The 23,290-nt window shown below is 36.1% G+C and overlaps 1 protein-coding gene across 1 annotated transcript in view; it reads left to right on the forward strand.

The window, feature by feature from the left end:
• DOCK3 (dedicator of cytokinesis 3) overlaps window positions 1-23,290 on the forward strand; it is a gene marked incomplete at both ends in the record, with an annotated part of 411,675 nt that overhangs the window by 65,697 nt on the left and 322,688 nt on the right. The window contains one exon of the mRNA XM_082663217.1: window positions 10,841-10,881. Within this exon, the coding sequence (XP_082519343.1) occupies window positions 10,841-10,881 (41 nt within the window). The remainder of the gene's footprint in view (window positions 1-10,840; window positions 10,882-23,290) is intronic.

Below are 23,290 nucleotides of genomic sequence, written 5' to 3' on the forward strand. Positions count from 1 at the left end.
TCCTGCCTATTAGTTATATAATTGGAAAAAGGATAAAGAATTAGATGGGCTGTGCATATTTTTATTGATATACCAAAGAAAAATTAGTATTTTGGTCCTTGATTTTATAGTTGGTTACTTAAATGATCTCTAAAGTGGATCTACATGCAAATCTGCCCTTCATAATGAATGGTGATTTTTTTTAAACTACTTTTAATCACGATATGGAATGGAATAGAAATTGTGCTTTTTGTCTACCTGTCTCTACTTCCTGAGCAGCTGTTAGCCCTGGGATGGGAGTGGGGATAGATACATTTGCATTTTTTTCCTTTTGTCAGACAGTGAAGAATATGTTATACCTTCGAAATAAAAAGTTTGAAACTTCTTACTGAAGGATACTTTTTGTTGGACTTCATTTGGTACTTTTGATCTGGCTTGATTGGTTTGCACCCGGAATCTTTGTAAAGGATTGCTGATTGTTGACTGTCACAAGGCCTGAATTATATAGAGGCTTCATTCTTTTGGGTTAACACTGCTAACACTGTTCTGTAGCCTCTCTGTCAGTAGCAATTGTAGTGGTACTGTTGGCTCTTTTTGATAGTATAGCTTTACTTTCATTGGCAAGGACATTTCACAATCTAAATGATGATGCATATTTAACAAAGTGGTATTCAGCAGTGTTTTGGGATTGTAGATATGAAAACGCCTGGCACAGAGCATGGCACAGGGACAGGTGACCACTATTTTTTTTGTCTATATGTTTAAATAATTGTAGCCTTCAGATGAAGGCTTTCATATATGTATTTACACACAGGATCCAGAATATTTTCCCAAACTGACTTTCTTCTTAATATGTAATTCCTTTCTTACTGATTGCTTTTCTAACCTAATGGGATTACATTTTTTAAAAGTTTTTGTTTTTTTTAAAAAAATCAGGCTTGAACTGACTTTTAAATTTATACACCAAGTGTGTTTATACACCAATTGTGGAAGGTGTAATCAATCCAGAGTTAAGTTGACAAATGTAAACCCTTATATCTGTCTCATTTCATTCACACGTTAAATCGTCACTGAGCACTTACTTAGTGACAGTAAGCACACATACACACTAGTGTGCTACTTTCCTACTTCTTTGACAATCCAGTATTCTCAGTTCTATTTTTGTACATTAATTACCTTTAAATAGTATATAATGTTTTCTCTGAGTTTTATTATATTTGAGAGTCTAGTGAATCCCTAGCTGTCTTTCTAAAATCTATAATTTGCTTCTTGCTCTTCAGTCTGATATGTTTATATTTTATGTAAAAATCTATTTTCTGTATTTTTCAATCTCCTTTGTGGAATAATTACTTAAATAGAATACACTTTGAATAACTCCTAAAGTGAACCCTCTTGCACTGTTGGTGGGAATGTAAACTGATACAGCCACTATGGAGAACAGTATGGAGGTTCCTTAAAAAACTAAAAATAGACCTACCATACGACCCAGCAATCCCACTACTGGGAATATACCCCGAGAAAACCATAATTCAAAAAGAGTCATGTACCACAATGTTCATTGCAGCTCTATTTACAATAGCCAGGACATGGAAGTGACCTAAGTGTCCATCAACAGATGACTGGATAAAGAAGATGAGGCACATATATACAATGGAATATTACTCAGCCATAAAAAGAAATGAAATTGAGTTATTTGTATTGAGGTGGGTGGACCTAGAGTCTGTCATACAGAGTGAAGTAAGTCAGAAAGAGAAAAACAAATACTGTATGCTAACACATATATATGGAATCTAAAAAACAAACAAAAAAAGGTCATGAAGAACCGAGGGGCAAGATGGGAATAAAGACGCAGACCTACTAGAGAATGGACTTGAGGACATGGGGAGGGGGAAGGGTAAGCTGGGACAAAGTGAGAGAGTGGCATGGACATATATACACTACCAGATGTAAAATAGATAGCTAGTGGGAAGCAGCCGCATAGCACAGGGAGATCGGCTCAGTGCTTTGTGACCGCCTAGAGGGGTGGGATGGGGGGGTGGGAGGGAGGGAGATGCAAGAGGGAGGAGATATGGGGATATATGTATATGTATAACTGATTCACTTTGTTATAAAGCAGAAACTGACACACCATTGTAAAGCAATTATACTCCAATAAAGATGTTAAAAAAAAACTAAAGTAAAATCCCTAGTGATTTTAGTATAAAACAGGACTTAATATTGCATCTCAATTAGAAATTTTCATTTACTACCTTAATTTTTAATCACATTTTATAAAATGGCATTTTTAGAGTCTAAATTTCTGACATTTTTAAAGTAGACTTTTTGTATATACATTATTGAGTTTTCTAACTTTACTAGTATGTAATTTAAAAATTTATTTTAGGTAAAATTACCATTTTTAGTAAATGTAACCAATAACATTTAAGTTGATGAAATGAAAATGTGTCACTTGTTCAGTGGTCTTCACAAGTATTGTAATGTCTGGGTGAAAGAAGTTAACACAACATGGGACTGTTTCTATGTCAAATGAAGCCAAGACTGGAGGAATACAGACTCCATAAGGAAACATTTTTATTAGACATCTGTGCCACAGTGTCACTACACTACATGCTTTCACGAAGTCCCCAAAATCAAGTCTCATATTTCAGAGTCCAGTTAATATCTTAGAGCTTTTGGTTTTACTGTTGTTTTTCCACTTTAGTTTTCTATTTTGTCATTTTCTATCTTATCTTGTGGACTTTCTACAATTTTTTCAAGTGAGATTATATTTGCATTGATGTATTTTTTTACGTGAGAGTACAACCCACATTTAATTTTTTTACTTGGTACTGGTTCTTTTCCTGGCTCTTTTCAGCATAGAACTTTTCTCAGTAGTGACTGTTACTTATTTCTTGTGTTGATAAATTTGATGTTATGAAGAATTTTTGTAAACCTAGCTAACAGGAAACCTAGTTTGGCTTTTCATGAAAAACTGTACACCCAGTAAAAAACTATGTAGACTAAGAAAATAAGGTTATTCTCTTAGGCCAGTCTATGTTTTGGGACACTAAAGAGACATTTTGGTTTATTTTAGCTATCCTATTCCTAATTTACTTTCTACATTTTGTTGATTTTAGTAGAAATCTTACTTTAGGTCAGAAATATAAAGTCCTCCAGTGGATGGATAGCTCTAAATAGCATTTTGTATGAAGGTGAGTTATAAGTAAAAGCCCATTGAGACAGAGCTATGGTTGTAAGCATGAAAGATTCAATGGTGGCTTTTTAAGAATAAAGGAATTGTGGCTAAAGTCATATTCGTCATTCAGGTTCTATTAGTGATAATTAATTATGGACAGATTATATGGTGATAAAGTCATTTTGGGCTTCCCTGGTGGCGCAGTGCTGGAGAATCCACCTGCCAATGCAGGGGACACAGGTTCGAGCACTGGTCCGGGAAGATCTCACATGCTGTGGAGCAACTAATAAGCCCGTGCGCCACAACTACTGAGCCTGCGCTCTAGGGTCCGTGAGCCACAACTACTGAGCTCACACGCCTAGAGCCTGTGCTCCGCAACAGGAGAAGCTACTGCAGTGAGAAGCCTGCGCACCGCAGGAAAGAGTAGCCCCCGCTCACTGCAACTAGAGAAAGCCCACGCACAGCAATGAAGACCCAACACAGCCAAAAATAAATAAATAAAATAAATAAATAAATTTTAAAAAGTCATTTTTGTTTAATGTTGGAAGAATTACTTTCCATGTGTTTGGAGGCCCTGCATACTCATTCTCTCCAGTTTTAGGTTCAGTGATTGTACTTTCTGTTGCAGTAGTAAATCTTCTCTGTACCAGTGTCTGTATCAACATTTTGCTGGTGAGAAAGGAGAACACGGGTATTAATTCATGCACTAATTTGAATCTCTGTTAGATAGGTAAGAGTATTTCTTTTTTATTTATATCCCTACTTTTTCCAGAAATGATTTAAGAGGGCCATTTAGGAATATATTTTTGGGCCGTTAATGTTTCTTAGAATGAACACCATTTATATTAAGAAACTTCTGACTGCAGGGTTTTTTTTTTTTTTCCCCTATAGGCCCAGTCTTCTTTGGGGAGGTTTAGAAATACACTTTACAGTATTATTTAGCAGACACAGAGCTTTAGTGTGTCTTGTTGCTCTGTCATCCCCTACCCCCCACCCCCAGTAATTGAGTATGAGACATTGTTCAAGGCACTTTACATATATCAACTTTATCAACACCACTTGCCAGTTAGGTATTATTAGCCCATATATTACAGATTTATTAATTTCTTTCAGTTACCAAATATTTGAGTGCCTAATGCTGATCAAGCACTCTTTCAGCTGGGACTCAGCTGAAAAGGATAAAACAAACTTCTCATTGAGAAGAATAAGGAAGAACAAAACAGGTAGAAGGAGATAGAGTGATAGTGTGCATTGGGGTGGGGTGGAGGGTTATGTTTTCTCTGCATTTATATAGGATAATCATGGAAGGCCTTTCCTGAGAAGATAACATTTGGGCAGAGAATAGACAGAAGTGAGGAAGCAAAGGAACCAATTCTGTGGTTCTCTAGGAGAAGAGCAGTCCAGGCATATGTGGCATGGAGTGTAAAAGTCCTGAGGTATGGGAGCTTGCTTAGTGAGTTGAAGGAATTGCAGGGAAACTGGTATGGCTGTAGTTGAGGGGTTGGTTAGGGAGGAGCAGAGAGCGTGGTGGGAGATGCAATAAGCAGAGGTTGTAGTAAGGACTTTGGATTGATTTTATTTTGGCTGCATTGGGTCTTTGTTGCTGCCGTGGGCTTTCTCTAGTTGCGACGAGCGGGGACTACTTTTCGTTGCAGTGCATGGGCTTCTCATTGCGGTGGCTTCTCTTGTTGTGGAGCACAGGCTCTAGGCGCGTGGGCTTCAGTAGTTGTGGCATGTGGGCTCAGTAGTTGTGGCTTGTGGGCTGTAGAGCACAGTCTCACTAGTTGTGGCACACAGGGTTAGTTGCTCCACGTTGCAAAGGTACATTGTCCAGGGTTATTGTAATAGGAAAACAGAAATTTAGAAGATGTGTCATTGTACTAGCTCATTACCATATGCTAACACATATATATGGAATTTAAGAAAAAAAATGTCATGAAGAACCTAGGGGTAAGACAGGAATAAAGACACAGACCTACTAGAGAATGGACTTGAGGATATGGGGAAGGGGAAGGGTAAGCTGTGACGGGGCGAGAGAGTGACATGGACATGTATGCACTACCAAATGTAGAATAGGTAGCTAGCGGGGAGCAGCCGCATAGCACAGGGAGATCAGCTCAGTGCTTTGTGACCACCTGGAGGGGTGGGATAGGGAGGGTGGGAGGGAGGGAGACGCAAGAGGGAAGAGATATGGGAACATATGTATATGTATAACTGATTCACTTTGTTGTAGGGCAGAAACTGACACACCATTGTGAAGCAATTATACTCCAATAAAGATGTAAAAAAAAAACCCAAAAAACATCTTTTTACTGTTGATTCTTAATGATGTTACAGATATCTGAGTTCTTTGAATCTTTTATCTGAGAAGTTATGAACTTTTTTGTTCTGTATATAAAAGACATTAAAAGAATGAGCTTTTTCTTCTTCCTTCTCTCTCTCCTTTCTTATTCTTTCTTCATCCTCTTCAGTTCTGAATCTCTCATGGAATGATACCATTTGGCAAAATTTGTAGCAGATGTTTGGGTTTAAGAAAAAGTGATGGCTGAAATTCATTGAGCATAGTTCTCATGACCCTCACAATGGTGGCATTGAATGAAGATGATAATGTGTTTTTTTTTAAATAAATAAATTTATTTATTTATGGCTGCGTTAGGTGTTTGTTGCTGCTCACGGGCTTTCTCTAGTTGTGGCAAGTGGGGGCTACTCTTCATTGCGGTGCGTGGGCTTCTCGTTGCGGTGGCTTCTCTTGTTGCGGAGCACAGACTCTAGGCGCGCGGGCTTCAGTAGTTGTGGCTTGCAGGCTCTAGAGTGCAGGCTCAGTAGTTGTGGCTTGCAGGCTCTAGAGTGCAGGCTCAGTAGTTGTGGCTCATGGGCTTAGTTGCTCCGCAGCATGTGGGATCTTCCCAGACCAGTGCTCGAACCCGTGTCCCCTGCATTGTCATGCGGATTCTTAACCACTGGGCCACGAGGGAAGTCCCTGATAATGTGTTTTTGAAGCTACTTGCTATTCATCAAAACTGGTCTAAGTTTCCCTTTCTTTTGTTCCTCTGCCTCCCAACAAGAAGCAAGAGTTTATATTGCAATCTAATGTGTATATTTCATTCATAAGGACACAGCTTTTTTTTAATAAATTTATTTATTTTTGGCTGTGTTGGGTGTTCGTTGCTGCGTGTGGGCTTTTCCTAGTTGTGGCGAGTGGGGGCTACTCTTTGTTGCAGTGCACAGGCTTCTTATCACGGTTGCTTCTCTTGCTGTGGAGCATGGGCTCTAGGTGCGCCGGCTTCAATAGTTGCAGCATGCGGGCTCAGTAGTTGTGGCTCACGGGCTCTAGAGCACAGGCTCAGTAGTTGTGGCGCATGGGCTTAGTTGCTCCGCGGCCTGTGGGATCTTCTCGGACCAGGGCTTGAACCCGTGTCCTCTGCATTGGCAGGCAGATTCTCAACCACTGCATCACCAGGGAAGCCCAGGACAGAGCTTTTTGATAAACAATATTGCGAGAGTTTACTTGATGAGAAATGGCCGACCTCTGTAAACATATGTTATGTTATGTGATCAAGTGCTTACCTGAAATCTTGAGGTGATGCTTAATCTGCATGTGATTTTATCCCAGTTATTCTCTCACTATTGTTTTATAAAAACATAAAAAATTGGAACTTTGTTGTTGCTTCTGTGTGAAATTGTTTCTTAACCCAGGGTCATGAAGATTTACTCCTATATTTTCTTCTAAGAATCTTTGTCTTTTCAAAATATAAATATTTTTAATATCTTCTCTGGTAACTCAGACCACCCCACAGATTTCTAAAAATTCCTCTAGAGTGAGTAATATCCCCAGTTCAATGCTGTTGTATAGGGGATAATATATGGGAGTAGAATTTCAGTGTCATACAATATGCAGATAATATTGCATTGTTTTTGAAAGTGGGGACCATTTATTATCGCCTTCACTAGCAGTATGTGATCGCTCTACATTCTCTTGCCAACACCTGATACTGTTAAAATTTCAAATAAAAATTCTAACCATTGTGGTAGATGTGAAGTATACTATTGTGTGTGTATTTATTTTAGTCAGGTTATTGAGGTGTAACCTATATACAGGAAGAGTCATCCTTTTTGGAGTATAGTCATAAGAATTTTGTGAATTTTGGCAAATGCATAATCTTGTAACCATTGCCACAATCTAGATATAGAACATTTTCACCACCCCCAAATATAACATCATGCTCCTTGTAGTCAAACTTCCCTCTCAACCCCTTTCTCTCAACCCTGGCAACCACTGATCTGTCCTTCTAGTTTTGTGTTTTCCAGAGTATCATATAAATGGAATCACACATTATATAGTGTCTGGCTTTTTTCACTTAGCATAATGCATTGGAAAGCCATTCATGTCATATTTATCTGTAGTGTGTTCTTCCTTAGCAGTATTTCATCATACAGGTTGAAATCACATTTTATTTATCTGTGCAGAAGTTGATGGACATTTGAATTGTTCTGTTTTTGATTGTTATGAATAAAGTTGTTATAAATAATGAGTATAGATTTTAGTGTAGGCTTTTTTTGTATTGGGAACATACCTAGGTGTGGGATTACATATAGTAAATGCGTTAAAAAAACAAGACTTTATTTTTTAGAGCAGTTTTAGACAAAATTAAGTGGAAAGTACAGAGAGTTCCTGTATACCCCCTGCCTTCACACATGTGCAGCCTCCCCCAATATCAACATCACTCACTAGAATGGGTACACTTGTTACAATTGATGAACCTACATTGACAAATCATTATCACCCAAAGTCCATAGTTTACATCAGAGTTCACTCTTGGCGTTGTACACACTATTGGTTTAGATAAATATATCATGACATGTAACTGCCACTATAGTATTATACAGAGTAGTTTTACTGCCCTAAAAATTCTCTTCACCTATTTATCCCTCCCTCCCTGCTAACCCTTGGCAACCATTGATCTTCTTACTGTCTCCATGGTTTTGCCTTTTCCAGATTGTCATATAGTTGGAATCATACACTGTGTGGCATTTTCATATTGGCTTTGTTCATTTAGTAATATGCATTTAAATATCTTCCATGTCCTTTTGTGGCTTGATAGCTCATTTTTTAAAAATCACTGGATAATATTCCAGTGTCTGGATGTACCACAGTTTTATTTATCTATTTACCTATTGAAGGTCATCTTCGTATCTTCTAAGTTTAAGCACTTATGAATAAAGCTGCTATAAACATCCATGTGCAGGTTTTTATGTGGACATAAGTGTTAAACTCATTTGAGCAAGTACCAAAGAGTGAGTCTGATGGATCTTGTGGTAAAAGTACATTTAGTTTTGTAAGAAATTGCCAAACTGTCTTCCAAAGTGGCTGTACCATTTTGGATTCCCATCAGCAATGAAAGTTCCTGTTGCTCCACATCCTCATCAGCATGTGGTGTTGTCAGTGTTTTGGATAGTGGCTATTCTAGTTGGTGTGCAGTGGTATCTCATTGTTTTAATTTGTAGTTCCTGAATCACATATGATGTTGAGCATCTTTTCACATGCTTATTTGCCAACTGTATATCTTCTTTGGAGAGGTATCTGTTCAGGTCTCTGCCCATTTGTTAATTGAGAACAAACTTGTAGTTACCAGTAGGGAGAGGGGAGGGGGGAAGGGCAATATAGGGGTAGGGGATTAAGAGGTACAAAGTATTAGGTATAAAATAAGGTACAAGGATATATTGTACAACACTGGGAGTATAGGCAATATTTTATAATTATAAATGGAGTATAACCTTAAAAATTTATTCTTATATGGAGTGTGCTTAAGAAATCTTTGTCTAGCCACAAGATCACAAAAATGGTCTCTTGTTGTCCTTGTATAAGTTTTACACTTTTAGATATATTTTGAGGTAATTTTGTTTATAGTGCAAGGTATAGGTTGAGGTTCTTTTTTTCTTTTTGTATATGTATGTCTGATTGTTTCAGCACCATTTGTTGAAAGACTATCAATTCTCCATTGAAGTGCTTTTGTACCTTTGTCAAAAATCAATTGTTCGTTTATGTGTGGGTTAATTTCTGGATTTTACAATCTATTTCATTGATCTCTGTGTCTGTTCTTTAGCCAGTATTACACTTTCAATTATGGTAGGTTTATATTAAGTCTTAAAATCAGGTAGTGTGGGTCATTCAAATTTTTTCTTTCTTCAAAATTGTTTTGACTATTATAGTAGTCATTTGTCTTTCCTTTTAAATTTTAGAACTTGTTAATACCCTACCAAAAATTTCTCTGGATTTTGATTGGGATTGAATTGAATCTATAGATCATTTTAGGGATAATTGATATCTTAACAGTGCTAAGTTTTATAATTCGTGAAGATGGTAAACCTCTTCATTTATTTAGGTCTTCCTGCATTTCTTCTTTTCTGTCCTCTTCAGGGGCTGTTAGTTTTCTGGTTTTCCCTGTGAATGTGGGACTGGTTTTCAAGTTTAACATAGGGCTGTGGAGAGGGAGATGGGATCGGGCAAGTTAAGAGGGTTCTGACTGAGATTCAGATTTCTTGAATAAATACTCTTTGGAATATTTCAAGTCTTTAGTTTGCTTCTAGAGTTCTAAAAAAGTTGATATTGACAGTGTTTGCCAGTGTTATTATTGATTTTACTGCGGATAGGGTTTTTTTGGCAGTCCTTACTCTGCCATACCTGCTGATGTCATTCTTTATCCTGTTTAAGATATGGTAAAGTGTCACATTGGTAAGGTTATCACTTACCAAAAATAAAGATATTGAGACTCTCAAGTGTAAATTGAGTTATTCAAATTTATGATCTCATGTGTTGTACTAAACAGAAGTAAGGATATTATTTTATTGTTTGTTATGATTTCAGGGGAGAAAAAGTTGATTGTTTTCCTCATGGCTTTGTTGTGGGACTTAAAGGTTAATACATGGAACAACTCAATTTCAGAACATGGAATTAAGGATAGTAAGCTCTCAGTTAATATTAGCTATCATCAACAATCTCCTCTTTCTTTTTTCTTCATATTCCTCCTTTAAATATAACTCTTAGCTTCCTCTTCTACTCATTGGAGTTGTTTCCCCTTAAACCCAAGTAGAGAAACTATAGCAACCCTCTGAAAATAATAGATTGGATTTAAGAAAAGTTGGTAAAAAAATTTCCTTTCTCTGAAAATTGTTTTTATTGTGTAATTTTAACTTTCATTGTTATTGCTGTTTATGAATGGTGAGAGGGAATAAATGAAGCACTGATGTCAACTTCAGCAACTGGAAAGCCAAGAAATGAGGGTGGTGTAGTTTAGTGCATGGGAGAGTCAGTGAGACCAGGAAATAGAAAGTCTGGGCTGTACTCCCTATTTGCCACCAAAAAAGCTATATGATTTTGGCATTTTCCTAACCCCTAACGGTTTCCTCTGGGAATTTTCAAGGAGTTGAATATATGTCCTCTGAAATCTTTTCTAATTTTTTTTTTGTCTTATTCAGTTGAAAGGGATTTTGTACTTTTTGATGAAAATTGGGAATGTTGTATTTATTGTAAGATTATTTCTTTTGGAGTAAACTACGCTTAATAAAGGCATAAAGTGCCTAAAACTTACTAGAAAGTTTTGCATTAATTAATTATCCTAAAAATAATGTCTCTTACAGAAAGTGACAACAATATGATTTTAATATCTTTTGTATGCTTTGTTTTAGGTTGGTATAGAGGAGTTTCAACAAAGAAGCCAAATGTAAAGGTAATGAAAAGTTTATTGTTACCTTTTCTAATGTAGAAAGCAGCCTAAGTATATTTGTTTGATATAAAAACAATTCTTACTTGTCGGTCTTTGAATCTTTTACACTAACCACACTCATTCTTTCCTTTATAGAACTGTATCAGACTCTACTCTGTCTCAGCAGTATTAAAATGACCTTTTAAAAAGGACAGAAAAGTGTGTGTATGGTAATAGATGCGAAACTTATTTTGAAAAAGCCTATTTAGGACATTTAATATTTTTTCCTTAAAACAGTTGACAAAAGTACATTGACTTTTTCATAGGCCTAGTCCTGTATAGTCATATGATTAGTTAGATGAGTTTATTTCTAAAATGGAAAAAACTTTAAAAATAATGTTCAGTTAGATACATCTCTGTTGATCATAATGTTCTTGTTAAAATATGAATTTAAATAAGACTTTTAAGTGCCAAATGCTTATTTTATGGACTAGATTTATGTGTTTATTCTATTACCAATTAATAGTAATTTGATCAAACAAAATATATTTTAATTGGTAGTTGTAATACATGTAGCAACATTTTTTTCCAGTAATGCATTTGCAAAAACTTCTTTCTGCTTTACTTTATATTATCAGTTTTTCTTATATATTTTTTGTAGGCTTAATATTTAGTGTATTATGCTTTTTCTTATGTAGAAAATACCAAAATTATCACATTACTTTTATTAAAAAATAAAAATTTTCAGAGTTGCAATCATCAATTTTGCCAGTAGAATCACTTGTCATTAGTTTTTAAGGTAGTGATCATAAGAAGACAATATCTTCATACTTTCATTCCTCATAGCTAGGGCTTCTTATCCTTGGCAATGTTGACATTTTGGGCCAGATAATTCTTTGTTATCTTGTATATTATAAGAAATTTAGCAGCGTATATGACCTCCACTCACTAACATCTCCTCTCAAGTTGTGGCAGTGAAAAATGTCTCCAGACATTGCCAAAGGCCCTGGCCCTGGGGAGTGGGAGGTAGGTGGGGTGGTGGTGGTAACATTGACCCAGTTAAGAACCACTGCTCGTAGGTAATTTTTTACCTTGTGTCTCTAGTTTTAAGACACACTTTCAGGTGTTATTTCCATCTCAGGAAGGCTCATGTGGAAATAACTTCTATTTGTATTTTATGTTTGTTACCTTGATTTGAAATTGTCAAAAATTTAGAACTTGAATAAATGAGAAATCTTATAAATGATTGGAAAGCTGTAATTTGTGATATTACGTGCTATTTATTTATTTTTATTAATATTTGTGATCTTAGCCACCCCACCACCTTGCTTCAAATACTAGGGTTTGGGGATCAGTGTGGAGACAGTGGTCTTTGAAATTATTTTATTTTTGTCTTTAAAATATCAGTTGATGCACAGTGTGTGGCTTGAAAACCTTGTTAAGTGGGACATTAATGATGATACCCTTACAATATTATCTATTGCTGTGTGGCAAAGCATCCCAAAATATAGTGGACTAAAACTAATCATCATTCTGTATAGGTGACACCACTTGTGGCTACAGTTATCTGTGGGCTCAGCTGGCTGGAATGTCCAAAAGGGTTTACTCACACATGTGGTATGTTGGCAGGGATGGCTGGAAGGCTGTCCTCAGCTGGATCACCAAAATAGCTACATGTTGTAACCTCAAGGTCTCTATCTTTCCATGTGGCTTCTCCAGCAGATTAATCAGAGTTCTATTTTAGAGTTAAGGAGAAGTGCTCAGAATCTCATACCTATTTTCCAAATTCTTTTTCCTGCAACAAAGGTGTTTAGCGCCTGTGGGAGAGGCCATTTTGTGATTAATCTTAGCAATGATTTGATAAACTAATCAAAATGAGGGAACCAGATGACACTAATCTAAAGTGTTAGAGGGAATTCCCTGGTGGTCCAGTGGTTACAACTTGGTGCTGTCACTGCGGTGGCCCGGGTTTAAACCCTGGTTGGGTAACTAAGATCCCACAAGCCGAGTGGCGCAGCCAAAAAATAAAAAGAAAAAAAGAAAAGAAATGTTAGAGCTCATTTTGTCTGATCAGACTCCTTTAACTTTTTTAGTTTAGGCTAATGTAGTACTTTTGAGGTTGTGTATTTTGGTAATACCAACTCCATTCTAGAATCTTAGATTACTGTAGCATTTATTAGCGACATGTATATATATACCTCGTGATAGCTAGTATTTATATTCTTAAACTTAAAAAAATTAACAGATGGAAATACAGTATTAACTAAATTTCACCCTGTGGCAGTGGTATTTTATGGAACTATGTTGAAAATTCTTTCATGTTTGTAAAAGATAATCATTTAGTGATTTTACACACATCGCATGATTAAAAAATGCATCCCTATATATCTTTTATTTATCTTAATATTATGATCATAATAATTAGAAATTTCAATAGGTTTTTCATAGCTATTAGTGGCTAAAGAAAAATGAAAAAGTTTACTTATTAAACTATGTCTTTAGTTATGTACAATTTATACTAATAATAAAACTTGAAATAGCCCAAATAAAATAGTGTCTGAACTAGATAGCATTCAGAAATAATTAGTAAATGGTAAAGCATTTCTTTGTATAGAAAGTTTTACTATAAAATGCCCTTTCAGTTATATATTTTTGTGACCATATATTAAAATTGTACAGTTTAAGAGAAGTATAATATGCAGGTAATATGTAATACTAAATTTTGTGAATTAAAAAGTAGGAGAATAAGATAAAATTAAGGAAAAGGAGAACATATATTTGATGATAATTTTGTGCATTTTATAAAGCATATGCCCAAGAGAAAAGGAATGAAATTCAAGAGAATTTATATTTACTTTCATTTTGTGGTTTCAGGATCAGTTCTTATACAGGAATTGTCAACTGGATACCTAGAATTCTGCCAGATAGGAACAGGACATTATTGAATGTTTTACACAGCAAAAACAGAGGTATAGAGGTGTGAAATTGCAAGGCATGTTCAGGGAATGGTAAATAGTCCAAACTGGCTAGGGCATAGTGCCTGGATGAAAGTGATGGATGGTAAGGCAGGAAAGGTACATCGGATCCATATTTACAGAGTCTTACATACCAAAGACTGTAAGGAATCCTAAGGAATTTGGATTATGTCTCTTGGGCAACAGGCGTGTAACAGAGGCACAGATTCACCCGTGCCATACAGTATAACCATGAAATAGAGTTTATTGGAGAAATAGTAAGCACCTGTTAAAGATACATATTTAAGTACTTATGAGTAATTTCTGAAATTTGCTCTAAAGTATGGCAGTGGGTAAGAATATGTACGTGGGTATTAATTAATCAAGGTTGGCAAAACATTGATCATTGTTGAAGCTGGGTGGTAGGTTTGTGGAGGTGCAATATACTATTCTCTCTTAATTTTGTATGTAATTTGAAATAAGTGTAACATTACTTATCTTGTAGAATTGTTAGAAATCAATGAGCTTATATGAAGCTCTTAACACAGCGCCTAGCATATGGTAACAGTACAGTAAATATTTGTTTCTGTTGCTATAACAACAACTGCTATGATAGCATAGGGCTGGAAATGAGACTTTAAAGACTGCCAGCGTCTTGGAGGACAGAAAAAGAGGTACTAGCTCATGGAGTTTGAGAACTGGAGGTCATAGCTGGCTAAGGAAAAGAAAGTTTTTAAAAAACAGAGTAATTAATGATTTCAAGTACTGTAGAGTAGTCTAGTAGAATAGAATGGGTACTGAGTAGGGGCCATTGTGTTTGACAGAAGGCCATTGGTGATGTTTTAGAGAATCCCATGTAGTCATAGCATGATAGTGGCAGAAAGCCAGAGTCTAGTGGGTTGAGTGATAGAGAGAAGGTAGAGTAGTTACCACAGTAGGTTATGGGTGAAAGGAAGGAAGTAGATGTAGATTCTTGGGAATATAAATAAGGCTGTAGTGGTGATTTTGTGAGTGGAGGACTGATGAACATTTCAAATTTGATTTAGGTAAAATTCTGGAAAATGCTAGTAATTTATAATGCCTTAAACCAGTTACATGGTTGCCTGCCAATCTATCCCTGAAGAGAGGGATAGATTACAAAAAGATATGAGGAAACTTTGGGGGGTGATTCAAATGTCATTATTTTAATTGTGCCATGGTTTCACTGGTGTGTGTATATGCCAAAGCATCAAATTCTACACTTTAAATATGTGTAGTTTGTGGTACATTATCATTTCAGTCTCTCAACTTACTTTGTAGCTGTGATGGTTCATTTTAATACAGACTTGGTCATACACCAAGTCATAATGAGACCTAATCTAATGATTTTTTTTTAATGAAGGAAAGTGCTAATTATCATCAGTAGGAGCTCTCCTAACTGAAAACTTAAAAAAAAATTGACATTTTATCATGGTTATTCTGTACTGAAATGTGGGTTTGTGATCTGGAATTTACCTAATAGCTACATTTTAAGTGTTCTCCATTAATGGATCTTATTATTAGTGTGTTTGTGTTGTTGTCAGTGGGGGAGAAGATGGTGGGAGTTGAAGGAAGTGAAGGCTAGGTGATATTTTGTGTCATGCTTATTTGTTGTTGTGTTTGGAGGCCCTCAAGACCCAAAGACTTGAAGATTTGCTCTGGGGACCCAAAGGACTCATTATGTAATTGTACTCACAGCTGTGAATAATTACCGTGGAAGGATACAAATCAAAAGAGCAAAGGTGCATGGGGTAAAGTCTGGGGAAACCAGGCACAAGCTTCTAAGAGTCCTTTCTCAGTGGAGTCATACAGGAGAAGCTTAATTCCCCCAGGAGTATTGTGACAACACATATGAAATGTTGCCAACCAGGCAAGCTTGCTTGAGACTCATAGCCAGAGTTTTTATCAGGCACTGGTCCTGTATGCAACCTCTGTGTAGCATGTAACAAAATTCCACATTCCTGGAAGGAAAGCAGGCGTTCGCAGCATAAACCATGTTGTTTGTAGAAGTAGTTGAGGCACAGTGAGTACTTCTTATCAGTTAATGGTGGGAACCCAACCAAAATTAAGTATAAATTTAAGTATCGGACTTTCAATTGGTCCACTTTTTCAGCAACACTTTTTATTTTCAGTCTTTTTAATTTTAGACATTCTAATGGATGAGCTAGTGGTCTCTTGCTTTGCTTTTAATTTTTATTTCCCTAACGACTAAAGAGGTTGAACACCTTTTCAAATGTTTATTGTCCTTTAACCTCTTTTTTTTTTTCTGTGAAGTGTCCATATCTTTCACCTATATTTTATTGGGTTGTTTTCTTATTGAGTTATATGAATACTCTACTCTGAATACAAGTCCTTGTAAATATATTCTTTCACTGTGTGGTTTGCCTTTTCATTTTCTTACTGTTGTGTCCTGAAGAATAGATTTTAATTTTGAGGAAGTCTAATTTGTCATTAAATTTTTTTTTGTTTTTGGTTGGGGCTTATAGTCTATCTTCAGTATCTTTGTCTAATGCATTCTCTCAGTTTTGATTAGTTGTATTTTGCAAGAGATTTTTCTATTTCAGTATATTTTTGAATTGTCCTAGATATTCATGCTATTTATTTTTTAACGTCTGTAAGACATTTAGTGATGATCCCTCTTTCATTCTAGGCTTTAGGGAGCTGTGTCCTCTATTTTTCTTGGTCAAATCTATTTAGATTTTTGTTGTTTTGATCCTCTCAACTTAACTTTTGACTTAAAAGGTTTTTTTTGGTCTGTTTCACAGATTTCTCCTCTTTATTCTATTCATTTTATTTGCTTTGGATTTACTCACCTTTATTTTTCAAAAATATTTTCATTGGGTATACAATTCCCTTTATTTATTTTCATTTTATTTTTAACATCTTTATTAGAGTATAATTGCTTTACAGTGGTGTGTCAGTTTCTGCTTTGTAACAAAGTGAATCAGTTATACATATACATATGTCCCCATATATCTTGCCCCCTGCATCTCCCTCCCTCCCACCCCTCCAGGTGGTCACAGAGCACCAAGCTGATCTCCCTGTGCTATGCGGCTGCTTCCCACCAGCTATCTACATTACGTTTGGTAGTGTATATATGTCCATGCCACTCTCTCACTTTGTCCCAGCTTACCCTTCCCCCTCCCCATATCCTAAAGTCCATTCTCTAGTAGGTCTGCGTCTTTATTCCCGTCTTGCCCCTAGGTTCTTCTGATCATTTTCTTTTTTTTTTCTTAGATTCCATATATATGTGTTAGCATAGGGTATTTGTTTTTCTCTTTCTGACTCACTTCACTCTGTATGACACACTCTAGGTCCATCCACCTCACTACAAATAACTCAGTTTCCTTCCTTTTTATGGCTGAGTAATATTCCATCGTATATATGTGCCACATCTTCTTTATCCATTCATCTGTCAGTGGACACTTAGGTTGCTTCCATGTCCTGGCTATTGTAAATAGGGCTGCAATGAACATTTTGTACATGACTCTTTTTGAGTTATGGTTTTCTCAGGGTATATGCCCAGTAGTGGGATTGCTGGGTCGTATGGTAGTTCTATTTTTAGTTTTTTAAGGAACCTCCATACTGTTCTCCATAGTGGCTGTATCAATTTACATTCCCACCAACAGTGCAAGAGGGTTCCCTTTTCTCCACACCCTCTCCAGCATTTATTGTTTGTAGATTTTTGATGATGGCCATTCTGACTGGTGTGAGATGATATCTCATTGTAGTTTTGAGTTGCATTCCTCTAATGATTAGTGATGTTGAGCATTCTTTCATGTGTTTGTTGGCAATCTGTATATCTTCTTTGGAGAAATGTCCATTTAGGTCTTCTGCCCATTTTTGGATTGGGTTGTTTGTATTTTTGATTTTGAGCTGCATGAGTTGCTTGTATGCTTTGGAGATTAATCCTTTGTCAGTTGCTTCATTTGCAAATATTTTCTCCCATTCTGAGGGTTGTCTTTTGGTCTTGTTTATGGTTTCCTTTGCTGTGCAAAAGCTTTGAAGTTTCATTAGGTCCCACTTGTTTATTTTTGTTTTTATTTCCATTTCTCTAGGAGATGGGTCAAAAAAGATCTTGCTGTGATTTATGTCATAGAGTGTTCTGCCTATGTTTTCCTCTAAGAGTTTGATGGTGTCTGGCCTTACATTTAGGTCTTTAATCCATTTTGAGTTTATTTTTGTGTATGGTTTTAGGGAGTGTTCTAATTTCATACTTTTACATGTACCTGTCCAGTTTTCCCAGCACCACTTATTGAAGAGGCTGTCTTTTCTCCACTGTATATTCTTGCCTCCTTTATCAAAGATAAGGTGACAATATGTGCATGGGTTTATACAATTCCCTTTAAATATGTCAGTTCATTGTCTTCTGGCTTTATAGTATTTCTAATGAAAAGTCTTTATCAATTCTTTGTTTCTTGTACTATAGTGTTTTTAAATATTTGTTTTGATTTCTGGATGCTTTTATGATTTATCTTTATCATTGTTTTGGGCAATTTGCTTATGATATAGTTTGGTGTTGTGTGTGTGTGTGTGTGTTCATCCAAATTTATATCATGGAGTTTCCTATATCTGTGGGTTGTGTTTTTCATCTAATTTAGAAAAATTTTTAAATGATTTCCTGAAATATTGCTACTTCTCTTTGGTTCTCCAGTTCCACATATGTTACACTGTTTTATAATATTTCAAAGATTTCTACTTCTAATTTAATTTATTTTTCGGTCTTTTCCCCCAGGTCTGTTTGGATAGTTTTAATACTAGGTGTTAAAGTGTGCTACTCTTTCTTTCATGTATCTAATTTGCCATTAAACACCTCAAATGAACGTTTTCATTTAGATGTTCTGTTTTTCAGCTCTGTTATTTCCATTTTGTTCCATTTTGTATATTGATAGCACTTCCCTTATGTTTTCTTCTAAATCTTGGAGAAATTTTAATAGCACTGTAAACTTCTGCTAGTTCCCATTATATATCATTTTTGGTCTCTTGCTATTAACTGCTTTTTCTCCTGGTTATGGTTTAAATTTTTACATATCTGGAAATTGTTTTGTTTTCTAGAATTTTGAAGTTATATTGTTGAATTTCTTGATCTGAATTTTGTCATCTTTTAAAAAAAATTGAATTCATTTTTGCAGGCACTTAATTTACTTGTAATTCAGCTTGATCCTTAAGGTTTGTTAGAGTGTGCCTGTAGTAGCCCTTACTCTGGGGTTGTTTGACCTTACTTTTTTTTTTTTTTAAAGGATAATCAGCATATATACTTTTTAAAATTAATTAACCAATTAATTAATTTAAAATTAATTAATTTATAAATAAATAATTAATTAATTTATAAATAAATTAATTTAAAATTAATTAATCAATTACTTTGTTACTGTGCGCGGGCTTTCTCTAGTTGCGGTGAGTGGGGGGCTACTCTTCATTGCGGTGCACGGGCTTCTCATTGTTGTGGCTTCTCTTGTTGCGGAGCATGGGCTCTAGGCCTGCAGGCTTCAGTAGTTGTGGCACGTGGGCTCAGTAGTTGTGGCTTGTGGGCTCTAGAGCTCAGGCTTAGTAGCTGTGGCACACGGGCTTAGTTGCGCTGCAGCATATGGGATCTTCCCGGGTCAGGGCTTGAACCCGTGTCCCCTGCATTGGCAGGCGGATTCTTAACCACTGCACCACCAGGGAAGCCCCTGTTTGACCTTACTTCTAATATGCAGTGTTACTGGATCTTTATTTGAAGAACCATGTGTTCACTGAGCTCTTTCCATTGTGGTCGATTAGAACTTTAATGTGTACCAGTCTTAGGTATGCTCTAGGAATTGTTCAGCTTATAGCTGTCAATTATTAGTTACTCTTTCCTTGGCCACATAGAGTCTCACTCTCTGTAACTGCAGCTTAGTTTTCAGCTAAATACTCAATGGAATCTCTCTGAAGAATTCTGTACTTCTTTCTCTTCATGATTCCCTTCTGTTTTCTGCCCCACAAAATTCAGCTCTCTCAGCCTTCTCCTACTGGTGTTTGGCTTTTAATCTTAGTGACAGTGGCTTACTCTGTGCTGTCACTCTCTGATCAATAAAGGCCTCCAGGCAAAAAGCGTTGGAAAATTGTATGACTCATTTAATTTGTTTCTCTTCTCCCAAGATCACATTCCTGTGCTGCTGGTTGTCTAGTGTCTAAAAACATTTGGCATATATTTCAGACTTCTAGTTGTTTTTGATGGAGACAGATCCTGTTGTTGTTATTGTTGAGAAATATTAAGTAAGCATTCTATCATAAGGAATAGAAGAGAGTTTTATTCGAGCCAAGCTGAGGACCAGCCTGGAGTGCAGCCTCCACCAAAGCACTCCAGAGAAGCACGGTTTTCAGCACAGTTTTATATCTTGTAAGAACAAAGAACTGCATCAAACATGACAGGGCTCCATTCCTTCAAGGTTTCAAAAGAGACAGATTAGCTCGTACACAGTGAGTCAGTATGACCTTGGCATCTGGGAGGAAAACCTTATTTTCGAAGCAGTACTAGCATTGGTGTCATAAGAAGGGAGGCATTTATCCCTGTCTTCAAAGTGGACATTCTTTTTACTTCTAGATAATGCATTCTTTTCTTTAATGGTGAAAGCAGATATGCAATGTATGTTTGACAGACTGTAAGCCAGGCTCTTCTAGTTGACATAAATTTCAGGCCAAATCATGTATAAGCCAGAATGGCTTCCCCATACCCCAATATGCAAAAATTTCTTCCATTATTATACTTTATATTTTTGAGATGATTAAAGATTTATGTGCACTTATAATAAATAATATAAACAGATCCAGTGTACCCTTTGCCTGGTTTCCTTTATTGATAACATCTTAGAAAACTATAGTACCATATCAAAACTAGGATATCATTAACCAAGAATTCCAAGAATGGAGACCTGGTTGAGGCCAAAAAAAAAAAAAAAAGTTTATTTGGGGTTTGTTAGGACTGCAGCCCAGGAAGCATAAATCCAAGACAGCACTTGAATTGTATTCCACTGGACTACAAAATGGGGGAAACTTACAAAGGCAAGACCCACAAGGTTACAGAAATTGTTTATCAAGAATTAGGATTGGACTGAAAGCAGCAGAGTACACATTCTTTTCAAGTGCACATGGAACATTCTCCAGGATAGGTCACATGCTAGGCCACAAAACAAGCCTCAGTAAATTTAAGAAAATTGAAATCACATCGAGCATCTTTTCCGACCACAATGCTATGAGACTAGAAATCAACTACAAAAAAAACTGCAGAAAAACACAAATGCAGGGAGGTTAAACAGTATGCTACTAAACAACCAGTGGATCACTGAAGAAATCAAAGAGGAAATAAAAAAATACATAGAGACAAATGAAAATGAAACAGGATGATCCAGAACCCATGGGCTGCAGCAAAAGCAGTTCTAAGAAGGAAGTTTATAGTGATACAAGCTTACCTTAGGAAATAAGAAAAATCTCAAATAAACAACCTAACCTTGCACCTAAAGCAACCAGAGAAAGCACCTAAAGCAACAAAACCCAGAGTTAATAGAAGGAAAGAAATCATAAAGATCAGAGCAGAAATAAATGAAATAGAGACTAAAAAAACAGTAGAAAACATCAGTGAACTAAAAGCTGGTTCTTTGAAAAGATAAACAAAATAAGTGAACCTTTAGCCAGACTCTCAGGAAAAAAAGGGAGAGGGCCCAAATCGATGAAATCAGAAATGAAAAAGAAGAAGTTACAACTGACACCACAGAAATACAAAGGATCATAAGAGACTGCTATCAACTACTATATGCCAATAAAATGGACAACCTAGAAGTGGACAAATTCTTAGAAAGATACAATCTCCTAAGACTGAACGAGGAAGAAAAATTTCTATTTCATATTTTCTAATGAACAGACCAATTGCAAGTGATGAAATTGAATCAGTTATTTAAAAACTCCCAACGAACAAAAGTCCAGGACCAGATAGCTTCGCAGGTGAATTCTATCAAACATTTAGAGAAGAGTTAACACCCATCCTTCTGATACTTCAGAAAATTGCAGAGGAAGGAGCACTTCCAAACTCATTCTATGAGGTCTGCATCACCCTGATATCAAAACCAGACAAAGATATCATAAAAGAGGAAAATTACAGGCCAGTGTCATTGATGAACATGGATGCAAAAATCCTCAACAAAATATTAGCAAACTGACTCCAACAATACATTAAGAGGATATACACTATGATCAAGTGGGATTTATCCCAGGGATGCAGGCATTTTTCAGTATCTGCAAGTCAATCAGTGTGATGCACCACATTAACAGATTGAAGAATAAAAACCATATGATCATCTCAGTAGAGGCAGAAAAAGCTTTTGATAAAGTTCAATATCGTTTATGATAGAAACTCTCCATAAAGTGGGCATAGAGGGAATATACCTCAACATAATAAAGGCCATATATGACAGACCCACAGCTAACTTCGTACTTAATGGTGAAAAGCTGAAAGGATTTTCTCTAAGATCAGGAACAAGACAAAGATGTCCACTCTCACCACTTTTATTCAATGTAGTTTTGGATTCCTAGCCACAGCAGTCAGAGAAGAAAAAGAAATAAAAGGAGTTCAGATTGAAAAGGCAGAAGTAAAACTGTCACTATTTGCCAGTGACATGATACTATGCATAGAAAATCCTAAAGATGCCACCAGAAAACTACTAGAGCTCGTCAATGAACTTTGTAAAGTTGCAGGATACAAAATTAATATACAGAAATGTGTTGCATTTCTATACTCTAACAACGAACTATCAGAAAGAGAAATTAAGGAGACAATCCCATTTATCATTGCTTCAAAAAGAATAAAACACCTAGGAATAAACCTACCCAAGGAGGTAAAAGACCCACGCTCGGAAAGCTGTAAGACACTGATGAAGAAATTGAAGACGACAGAAACAGATGGAAAGATATATACCATGTTCTTGGATTGGGAGTATTAATATTGTTAAAATGACTATACTACCCAAGGCAGTCTAGAGATTGAGTGCAATCCCTATCAAAATACCAATGGCATTTTTTACAGACCTAGAACAGATAAATTTAAGCTTTATATGGAAACACAAAAGACCCTGAATAGCCAAAACAATCTCGAAAAAGAAGAATAGAGCTGGAGGGATCATGGTCCCTGACTTAAGGCTATACTACAAAGCTGCAGTAATCAAAATAATATGGTACTGGCACAAAAACAGACACATAGATCAGTGGAACAGAATAGAGAGCCCAGAAGTAAACCCACACACTTACGGTCTGTTAATCTAAGATAAAGAAGGCAAGAGTATACAATGGAGAAAACACAGTCTCTTCAGTAATTGGTGTATAGAAAACTGGACAGCTCCATGTAAAAAATGAAATAACATTCTCTAACATTATATACAAAAATAAACTCAAAATGGATTAAATGTTAGACTGGATACTATTAAAACTCCTAGAGGAAAACATAGGCA

The sequence above is a fragment of the Grampus griseus genome (assembly GCF_964374135.1).
Source record: "Grampus griseus genome assembly, chromosome: 10".
NCBI classification, from domain to species: domain Eukaryota; kingdom Metazoa; phylum Chordata; class Mammalia; order Artiodactyla; family Delphinidae; genus Grampus; species Grampus griseus.